Below are 11,232 nucleotides of genomic sequence, written 5' to 3' on the forward strand. Positions count from 1 at the left end.
CGTTCTAATGTGAAACCTATACTTGAACCAAGAGGGAGCTGTCAGAAGAGAGCAAGGAAACACTGCATGGTTCAGAATTGGGAAGGGTGTATGCCAGGGATGTGTCCTGTCTCCATACCTTTCCAACCTGTATGCAGAACAGATCATCTGGGAGGCTGGGTTCTATGCTGAGAAATGCGGCATCAGGATTGGTGGAAGAACTATCAACAATCTGCGTTATGCAGATAACACTACCCTGCTTGCTGAAACTGAGGAGGATCTGAAGTGCTTGCTGCAGAGGGTGAAGGACTGCAGCCTTGAATATGGATTGAGGCTCAATGTCAAGAAGACTTTTTTTTTTTTTTGTCAATCCAGCTCAATTTTATTTGGACTGCACAGCACTTATATACACAGGAAGAGCAGATAGGTTGGGCTTACAGACGTGGGATATGTGGATTGGTTAGGAGAACCTCCGCCTCTTGCGGACAACTCCCAGCTCAGCAGATGCGGCAGCCGTGTTCCCAGGTGGCGAGCTTTCTCAAGCTGGTACGGCCAAATACAGGGGAGCTTTCTCTACCCCATATTAAAGGCCATTGGGAGGCTGGCACTTATCTGGAGCTTAGGCGATCCATCCTGGCCAGAGACCCTTCCTTCCTACCCAACCTTCTGCAACATCTCCCTTTTTCATTTAAATGAGCCCAAAGAGGGGAGAGCCTCTGGTGTAGGGCTCCAGATGTTTCTTGGGAGGAGGACAGTCCAATGACGCTAAGAGTAGAAAGACCATTCAGTGCAGGTGCTCGGGCATTCTGTCTTGTGAAGAGGTCTGCTGCTGCTCTTGTAATGACAACTGATTAGCTTCTGCTGCTGTGGCACTATTGATGGTCAAAGCAGTGATAAGCAGTGTTATAAACACAGGACCACTGGGTTTACTACTCCCAAGGTTAAGGTCAAGAGCTGTTAGTTGAATGCCTTCAGCATGTCACAGATGTCTGAGACGTCTGGGGCTTTGACTTTCTTTTCCACTGCCTTTTCTTGTTGTGGATGCTCAATCGATGCATCTTCTCGGTAGGCAGGTTAGAATCAGATACGACGAGCAGAAATGCACACAAGATGTAGTTTGTTTTGTGGGAAAATACAAACAAAACCTCTCTCCCCCAACGGTTAGTAAAGGATCCCCGTTACTTGATCCAACGGATCCTTCCACGTAACCCATACTGGCCGCTCACTGGGAGGTGTATCAATTGGCAGCATCAGGATGGATGGTGAAGAGATTAAGATTGTTCACAGCTTTAGTCTGCTTGGCTCTACAGTCAGCTCTCTTGGCACCAGGAGTCAAGAAATTAAAAGATGCATTGCGATGGGAAAGTCTGCTGTTAGGGACCTCTCCAAAGGACTGAAGAGCAACGGTGTCTCTCTGGAGATTAAGGTGCGTCTGATACAGGCCATGGTCTTCGTAATCACTTGTTATGCATCAGAGAGTTGGACAATAACCAAGGAGGATAGAAGGAGAATTGATGCCTTTGAGCTATGGTGCTGGAGAAAAGTATTGAATGTACCATGGACTGCTAAGAAAACAAGTTCATCCTGGAGAGGGTTAAACCGGGCAGCTCCTTGGAGGCAAGGATTCTGAGGCTTCGTCTGACATACTTTGGACATGTTGTGAGGAGAGACCGGTCCTCGGAGAGGGACATCATGCTTGGGAGGGTGGAGGGACAGAGCTGGAGAGGAAGGCCCTCTATGAGGTAGATTGATTCAGTGACTGGGGTAATTGGGATGGGTGTATCGGAGACAGTGCGTTTGTCAGAGGACAGAACAGAGTTCAGGGCTGTTGTACATAGGGTTGCTATGAGTCGCAAGCGACATGTGTTCCATAACCTGTTTGTTTTTCCATTTACATTTTGATTAGGTTTTTTGTGATTTGGTATTGGATTATTAGAAGCTTTACTGCTTTTCCGTGATCCCCTGATTATTGAGGATGAAATGTGCATTTCTTTTCGTATTAACTGAGTCTTTAGTCTCCCTGAGATTTTCACAAAGGAGCCAGCCTCCAAATGTATGAAAATCCTGCTCAGAGGCCGAACCCTTTTTGACATGTTTTGAGGAAGCATCACACAAGGCTGCCCACCATGGCTGTCTTCTTCAGTCAAGCACAGAGAGCACACCCCTTTCCCAAGGATAAACTACCTTAAAGTAAAACATGTCAGGTATCCAACTTGCAGTGCACCTTCTTAGAAAAGAGATGTGTGATTGGGGCTGTAGAGAAATTAGAGTTGTATTTACAGCTGTTTGCAAAGATGAAGGAACTGTGTGAAAGCCTCACATTGTGATGGTCATTGAGTACTGACAATCTTACTTTTATATATTTTGATACTATTTTATTTTATTTTTACATACTATCTCCTTGGTAAGCTAAACCTTGTATTACAGCACCTTCTTTATAGTAATGATTCTTTAGCCTGATGTCTGTTTTACCTGATAGTAATAAAGCAAACATGTCAGATAAGAGCTGACTGCTAACTTTATTCCCAAGAAATTCAGGGAGCTCTGGTGGTCTAGTGGTAAGAAGCTGCACTGCGATCCAAAAGGTACACAGTTTGAATCCACCAGCTTCTCCAAACGAGGCTGGACAATCCCTTCCTCTGCTATTCACTGTCTTTGAGAACTTGCTTGAGGGTCAGCTATGGGTTAGTTCTTTTGACTAGAAGGCACAGTACAACAATTCCCTGCCACTTGTTACTGTTTATTCTTTTTCAAAATCAACAGAACAGTGTCATTATGTTATATAGTTATATAGAGTCTGTAACAAAATTGCCACTTTTCATACGTGCTTCTCTTTGAGCCTCCTTTTGATTACCTTGGGGACTGCTAACCAAAAGATCTGCAGTTTGAATCCACTAGCCATTCTGGGAGAGAGATAAGCAGACTTCCCTGTAAAGCTGCACAGCCAGGAGACCCAGTAGGAAGTCACTGGTCACTATGAATGGGAATTGGCATGATGGAGTAGGCTTGGTTTTGCTTTTTGTTTCCTTTAATGTGCACTCTAGAACTCCCTGTGGTAGTCTTCTCCTCCCCCTACTTTGGAATTTATGAACTTTATTTGTGAGAGCTAGAGGGTGAGGTGTCTGTGGGAGCCTTTTGAAGTATCCCAAAATGGGCTTTTTAACTTGCTGTTAATCAGAGAGTTTCTGGTTTGAGTCCAGTCATAGAGGCCTTAAAGGAAAACTCTGGTTGTCCATCTGAAAACCAGCTATTGGAGGCTGCACAGTTCTGTCCTTGCCCTCATGAGGCTGCTGAATCGGAATGGATTTTAATTTACTGTCACAGTTTGGAACTGTTTATTCTTGATTCGTGGTTTCTGTGTGCATAGCATGCTGTTAGTCATATCAATTTTGACATTGCACTCTCTTTTAAAGCACTGCTTTATAGTAGCCCTTTGGAGATTACCACAGGCAAACAATTATTCTGATTCTCTCTTGTGGATGCCAAGGATTTTAAGAAACTCAAATTTATTTACCAGTTTATTTGGCATCTTGAATATACTAGTAGCTTGCTAGGTCCTGCAACAGTAAAATAAAAGCAAGATGGGGTATGGCTTCAGAGGGACCTACTTTTTCAAAATAGCAAAGTAATGCACATAGTCACATTCTTATGTATGGTGATTCTTTTACAGGGTGATCTGGATCCTTTGGCATCTCTGAAATCACTGACTTACTTAAGGTTTGTAATTTATTTATTGTAATGGCAAAACTAATGAAGTTGGAAATGAACTTGAGGCCCCTGTGCTCTTTAATATTTCCTTAGTGTTACTTAAGTATCCATAAATAGCAAGTTAAGCACTTGCCTGATCACTGAAAGATTGGCTGTTCAAATCCATCTATAGCTCCACAGAATAAAGACCTAGTTATCTCTGTTCACAGTGATTAAGCATAGAGGAATTACTATGAGTCAGAATAACTCAATTTCACCTAACTGGTGGTATAGTCTGTAGAGGACTGATACACTAACCCAAAACCTGCGTCTTTGGCTGTTTGAATCCATCAGCTGCTCTGCAAGAGAAAGATGGACACTCTCTTACATGTGATTCACAGCCTCTGAAAACCCACTGGAGGGTTTTCCAGTTAGTTGATTCTAATTAGACAGCAATGAGTTAAAATTTTGTTTTGAACAAGCTACATTAATTAACTTGAAAAATGTGAAGAGAAGCGAGATTTTCCCTGATTTACAGATTTCTTACACTTTCTTAAAAATAGGCCTTAGGTGCTACTATGAACAATATTAGTATTATAATGTTCCTTTTCTTGTAGTATTCTCAGAAACCCTGTAACAAATAAGAAGCATTACAGGCTGTATGTCATTTATAAAGTCCCACAAGTCAGAGTACTGGATTTCCAGAAAGTAAAACTAAAAGTAAGTACTAGTAATATTTGATTGGCTGGGAACCATTACAGAGATGTGTGTTTTCCTTTATGGTTTTGTACTGATTTTTTTAATACTTGTGTATGTGTGTGTGTTCCTAGCAGAATTTATGAGGGGATTTTGCATGTGGTGTTGGTCTTCCCAAGACAGCAAGGTATCAGAGCACTGTTAACGGATTACTCAGGTGTATCTCTGATGAGAGCTTAATACTATATGTTTGAGCGCTTCCAATTGTTAAAATGACTTCCTCTCTTGGGGAAGTTGTTGTTTTTCTCCGGCCTTCTTGGTTCCTGTGGCACAGGATTGGGCAGGGTTCAGATCTGTTGTTCAGAGGGTCACTGAGTCAGTTTGATTGCAGCTAACACCAGTAATTCCTTTAGGAGGAGCCCTTCCTTGGAATCAGGAGAGAGGACTTCAGGGAGCTTCAACAGAAAAAGCAAGACAAATGTGTCTTCTAATTTGGAATTGGCTCTTGGTATTTTAATGATCTCAGAGAGTACTTAAAGGGAGTTTTCTCCGTGTTTTCTGAGGAATACTATTCCTGTTCAATTAATTCTGTGTGTGGTGTCACTGTAGGAGCGTCAGGAAGCAGAGAAAATGTTCAAGGGCAAACGGGGTGCACAACTTGCAAAGGATATTGCCAGGAGAAGCAAAACGTAAGATACAGATCCAACTTAACTTCACTTTACCTTCAGAAACACTGTTTGGCAGTTTGCCTCCTACAAAATTAATCAAAACAGCTATGACTTAGGGGATACTAAATTTGGATGTTGGTGGTCTGTGTATAGAACATCAGTGTTCTGTATGTCCATGAAAGTTCCAAGTAAACAAAGCGAGTATTTCCATATTCAATCCTAATGTGATGCTGTATACATTTGTGATGCTATCTATATAGAAAAATGAACTGGATAGTGTTTCTGAAGGAGAGTTCTTGTATCAGTTTGTTAACAAAGATAAGATACTACACTGGTTGAATTACTTTCAAAACCTTTTGAAAGTAAAAGAGAAGCATTTTCTGTGATCTAGATTTAACACTTATGTTTTCCCTCTCACAAGTTTTAATCCAGGTGCTGGTTTGCCAATTGATAAGAAGAAAGGGGGGCCATCTCCAGGGGATGTAGAAGCAATTAAGGTAAATGTTAAAAGTCTTGGACTAAAGAAAAGAAAGCTGAGATGGAATTAGGACACATGTAAAGACAAGTTCTGAGCATTGTAGATTCTGTTTTGCCCAGCTATCAGAATCTAGCTGTACTTTTGTTAAGAAGAATGGGCTTAAAGTTCCTGTTTAATTAGGCTTTGACTTGAATGAAACCTAGTTGCCATGTGATCAAAGCAACAGAGTCCTGGTCTCTTGGCCCAGGATGCCTTTAGCACTGAGCACTCCAGTCACTTTGTCCCTTTGATGTGCTGTCTCAGGTGTTTGCCGTTTTTATTTCAGATATTCTCTTGTCTGGCAGAGCCTCTTAGGTGATCAGCAGAAAAAAAATCCCAATTTATAATCTGGACTCCTAGGTTTTCCAGTGTTAAAAGACATATAAGTAATTAAATTAGCTCAGCTTTTAGGACACTTAGAAAATTTCTGTGAATATTTGCTGGTATTTAATCTACATTGTACTTTATCCTCTAGAATGCTATAGCAAATGCATCAACACTGGCTGAAGTGGAGAGACTGAAAGGGCTACTACAGTCAGGTCAGATACCTGGCAGAGAGCGCAGACCAGGTGAGAAGAATATAGGCCTTCTGTCTCTTTTTTTTTTTTTAGTGTGTGTGTGTGTGTTTATTTTAAATTGCTTTTCATGAAAGTTTACAGAGACAGGATTTCCATTCATTCGTTGTTGCACTTTTCTCCCTGCCCACCCTTCCCCCCAATTCACTTTTCTTTTTGAAAAGTAAAAGAAAAAATTCTTTCATTATTCAGTCCCTCCCTCCAGGTCCACTCTACTATGCTGCTATCTTTGTTCTGGACTCATGTCATAACAATATCTAATCATGTCAGTCCTATTTTATAACAGTGACATTATGCAATATTTGTCTTTTTGTGACTGAGATATTTCACTCAGCATGTCTTCCAGGATCGTCCATTTTGTATAATATTTCATGAGTTGTTTTTCAATGCTGCATAGTATTCCATTGTGTGAATACAACACAGCTTCTCTATCCATTCATTTGTTACTGGGCATTTGGGTTGTTTCCAGCCTTTTGTATGTCTTGAGCTTAATGTTTAAAAACTGATTGCAGAGCATGTTAGAGGTGCTAACCTAACACAGAATAATACCCTCTTACTGTCCAATGTAATGTGCACACACCTTTTTCATAAGAATACATTCTTTGGTAACATTTCTAAGAGAAATTGAAGAGGATTTGTATATATGTAGAGTGAGAAATAGGCTTTCAGGTCAATACCTGAGACCCTCCTTCACCTCACTGAGTGTGTCCTTGGGCAGATTGTTCTCTATGTTGAGTCTTTGTCTTTAAACGTAGTCCAATAAGAACATCCAGGAGCCTGTTGGGAAGACAACATGAAATTCTATTCGTTGAAGGGGCCTTGACACAAGATCTGACATTGTGGAGAGTTTTGAGGTTTTGATGTTTTGTTTTTCAGTGGAAATTTAAAGAGCACCTTGATTTTTGTTTGCCTTATAGGCCCATCTGTGCTTAAAAATTGAGCCATAGTGGTGAGTTTTGTCCCAGTTTCAAAAAGTGACTAAGGGACAACATTATTTGAGATCCCAGCAATCTGTCAAGTAAACCTGGCCATTTCGTGGGTTTAGATTTTATGCCACACTTTCTCCTCTCTATTAAGGACTTTGGACTGTGATTCCTCTTGAAATAGTGAGCAGTGGTAGCAGCCACTGTCCAGTTCTTCATCAGGCTCTGCGTTGTGGGAGTTCAGGCGTGCAGGGTCTATTAGTTCTTTGTACTTAGAGTGTCTATGCATTTGTTTCTTTTCCTCTTTATTCTGGCCAGAGAGAGACAGTAGTTGGTCCCAGTTGTAAGTTTTTGGACAATGCTACCCTGCTTGTGGGCACAGGGTTTGTCACCCTCTTGACACTTTGGTGCATGGAGTTTTTGTTAGGGTTTTTGTGGTGTAGACATAACTAATTATTTAGTCTTCAGATTGAACTCGATCTGCAGGCCTGCCTCCTTTCCTTTCACTTGCTGAAGTGTTTGCATTGTGGCCATTCCTGATCCTCAGAGCCCACTATGAATAGCAAAGAAAGACTGCAGTCACTGGAAATTTCCTTCCAAGGACTGATGATGCCTAGCAAGGCCCATGAGCCTCTGGTCTCAGCTAGGTAGCTACCTGCTGATGGCAGGTCCCTGTGTGATGTCTCTGTCCTCAGTTCTGATGTCAGCCTATTGCCAATGCTAAAAGTAACTCAGTTTCATACAAAAGTGATAATTTGAGAAATTTCTGTCTGCCACTTGGACTTTAGTAAAAAGCTTCAGTGAGAAAATACCAAAAGCTTGCTGATAGTTTCAGATAACTGCATTGCAAACCAAGAAATTACCACTTTTCAAGTTTAATATATAATAGCAAAATAATTAACCTGCAAAAGTTATTAAAATATTTCTCTTTCTACCTTTTCTATTTTTATAAAAAATATAGATGTTAATGTTATAATGAATTGCTAGTTAATTTTGTTTTTATTTTTAATTCTTAGCTATGCTTTCTAGTACAGTAAATTTATATAGATAACCATAATCCATGTCTATAAAATCTTATTTGGGTTCTGAAATGAAAACTTGAGAACAGTGCAAATAGTTAAAAGGCAAAAAGCTCTTTTAGATCCTGTGATGGATGAAACTCAGGCAGGAATAACTTGGACACAACAGAAAGTAACACTTTGCTGGCCCTGCAGGGATTAGATTGAGTTCATAGACATGAGAATGTTAGAAATGTAGACCTTTACAAGTTAAGTGCTGCCAGAGTTGGAAAAGGGGTGGTATGTCTCACCCACTATGATTTTTGTTTGTTTGGTTGGTTGTGGTGGGGGTTTTTTTTGTTTGTTTGTTTCTACTTGTAGGGACTCTTCATTGGGTTTCCAAAGCTTAGGGATTTACAGTCCATGTTTATCCTGTGGAACTGCGTCTGGATTTGAACTGTTGACCTGTTGGTTAGCAGTCTTGTCTTGCATTCTTCACCACCAACACTTGTAAAGTACAAGAGATTTTTTTTTAAGTGTATACTGTCAAATTGCATCTGACTGGTACAGGAGGAGATTGTCACTCCTTCTCCAGGAGAGCATCTGGTGGATTCAAACCGTGTACCTCTGGGATTGCAGTGTAGCTTCTTGCCACTAAGCCACCAGAGCTCCCTGAGAATTATTTAATTTCTTTATTTGCCCTGGAATACTTTGTTTGTGCTTAGAGCCTCTTAAAATTTTAAAATTTAATCCAAGAACACATTGGAGAGAAAAAGAATAGCAAGCACTCTTGGTAATATATCTGTTAGACTTCCAAGTGTCAAGAATTTGTTTGGGTCAAAATCCACTGATATAGCCATAAAAATAATAGGTTTAGATGAGTAATTTTCCCAAATAACAGGAGTTAAGACTTCCTTTTCCAGAGTACATGAATCAGAATGTCTGTGATGAGCTGTTGAAAAAAATCCAGTGACTTTGGTTGTTGTCACCATATTTCCCTAATTTTCAGGGGCAGTGAAGTTCTGGAATTCTGGCATGCAGTGGCTGCCGCAGTGTTTTAACTCTCTTATTTTCATTTGTTTGCCTATAGTTTCAAGAACAAAACATAAAGGGTGAACTTTTGCCCTCTCAAGAGTGATGACGATGGGTGACAGCAGTCTGGAGACTTTTTAAAGAAGTGTCCATTTTTGCCAATATCTATAAAATGCCATCTCTACCTGTCAGGTCTGGAAGACAGAATTCTTTGTGATTTCTTTGTACCTAGTGTAGGGCCTCACATGCAGAAAGCCACACAGAGGAGCGTTCACACATTCAGCAAACAACTTTTTTAACATTGATATGACTTGCATTTCTTTTTTAGGACCCGCTGATGATGGTGAAGAGGAAATGGAAGAAGACACAGTTACAAATGGGTCGTGAGCTATGGGGCCTGAGCATTTGCCTGCAGGATGTGGAGTAATACCATTTGGGACAGTTCTTCTTTTTTGAACATGGAATAATCTTGTTTGTGTCTACAAAATGGCATTCATAAGCGTTGATGAAGTAGTCAACGTTTTTATAAAATAAATTTTTAAATCTAAATGTCCATTTTCTATGTAAGAGTAAAATTTCTACATAGTGTAAATTACTAATTGTAGGGTGCTGCTTTGCAATGTATTGTTATATTTTAAGTTGGAAGTCTGAGGTGTCCTTAGATAGGCCTTTCTGAAATGTTTAAGTTTTTAAATTCTTAATAAAATTCCAAAAAATCCATTTGCTCCCACTAATTATCATTTAGAGCTAGCAGTCTCTGTAGCTGCTGTTCTCTGCACAATGGGCTCCATTTAAAGGCATCCAGGCTTTGGGACTTGCCATAGCCAGAACCCTGTGACCTCTTTAAAGTTTATGTGCATATACCTTAAAAATCTATTACTGATTTGCAAAAATAAAGGAGAAATGTGACTTTGCTTGTCAGATGATGAGCTATGAGTAGAAGAACATTTTACAACTTCAGGACATGTAGGGGGATCATGGCTTGCTAGGTGGACAACTGATTCCTGACTTCCTCATAGTTCCTAACCATTTTCTACTCTTCACACATTAGGACCAATTTAAGCGGATCTGAAAAATCGGGGGAGTAGGAATACACCTATGCTCTCCTGCCCCTCCATCCCCTCTCTCACCTGGCATCGTCATACAGTTTCTCATTGCAGTCTCAGTGATATCCATCCCCTTAACTAGTGATTCCCTAACTCTGGTGGTCTGGTGGCAAGAAGTTGCACTACAATCCCAAAGACACACGGTTCAAAACCACCAGCTGCTCCACTGGAGGATGGGCAATCTCTTCCTGTGATAATAACTGCCTCTGCAAACCCCACTGGAGGGTCAGCTGTGGGTCAGTTCTCCATAACAACAACTACCCTGACTCAGCCCATTGGTGTAGTGCATAAAGTGTTTGGTGGTTAACCAAGAAGTTAGCTATTTGACTTTACCCGGTGCTCCTGGGGAGAAAGATGGACAGGTTTTTTCTGTTAAGATTTATAGCCTCAAACCTGATGGATGGTTACTAAAGGGGCAGAATCAATGCAACCCCATTGTGTTTCCTTAACCCTGGCTTAGAATTAATGGGGAGAATTTTTTAAATTTACTAGTCCCTTGAGCTCCTCACTGACTGTTCTCATCTCTTTACCTTTATTATTGTTTTATCCCCTGAAAGCCCCCTTTTGTGGTGGAGGTATTGTGTCAGGTCAAAACCAAACCATGGTTGATCTGCAGCAAGTTTTCAGAGGCAATTTAATCACAAGGAGGAAATTGTCCAGCTTCATCCTACAGAGCAGCTGGTGGGTTTGCAGCTTTGGGATTGCAGCGTAGCTCCTAACCACCAGGCCACCAGAGCTCCCTAAAAACCCCATGATGGATGTAAATGTCAGAAACACAGTTCTTCCCTGACCCCTATAGTTGTCTGTTGATTATTAATTAGTCCTTAACACTGTTGAGTAACACATGGTTTCTTGTAAGGCACATACCTGATGTCTAGCCATGGAGGAATACTGGTTGCCAGCAGCTGGGAAGCTGTTATTGTAAAACTAGATCTCAGGGAGCAAAAGATGAGGATGGAGCTTTGGAAAAAAGATGGAATTTGGGCCTAAGAGGACCTGGCCTTGGTTTGACCCTAAATTATTACTTTAACACATTGCCACACACTTTTTT

At 40.7% G+C, this 11,232-nt stretch overlaps 1 protein-coding gene across 1 annotated transcript in view; it reads left to right on the top strand.

Annotated features, from left to right (window-relative positions):
- Positions 1 to 9,462, top strand: part of SNRPA1 (small nuclear ribonucleoprotein polypeptide A') — an 18,665-nt gene extending 9,203 nt beyond the window's left edge. The window contains exons 4-9 of the mRNA XM_006901329.1: positions 3,650 to 3,696; positions 4,284 to 4,386; positions 4,972 to 5,051; positions 5,452 to 5,527; positions 6,023 to 6,116; positions 9,404 to 9,462. Of these exons, the coding sequence (XP_006901391.1) occupies positions 3,650 to 3,696; positions 4,284 to 4,386; positions 4,972 to 5,051; positions 5,452 to 5,527; positions 6,023 to 6,116; positions 9,404 to 9,462 (459 nt within the window). The remainder of the gene's footprint in view (positions 1 to 3,649; positions 3,697 to 4,283; positions 4,387 to 4,971; positions 5,052 to 5,451; positions 5,528 to 6,022; positions 6,117 to 9,403) is intronic.
- The last annotated feature ends 1,770 nt before the right edge of the window (positions 9,463 to 11,232 follow it).

The sequence above is a fragment of the Elephantulus edwardii genome, unplaced genomic scaffold, assembly GCF_000299155.1.
Source record: "Elephantulus edwardii isolate Elephantulus edwardi_28Jun2011 unplaced genomic scaffold, EleEdw1.0 scaffold00319, whole genome shotgun sequence".
Lineage (NCBI taxonomy): Eukaryota > Metazoa > Chordata > Mammalia > Macroscelidea > Macroscelididae > Elephantulus > Elephantulus edwardii.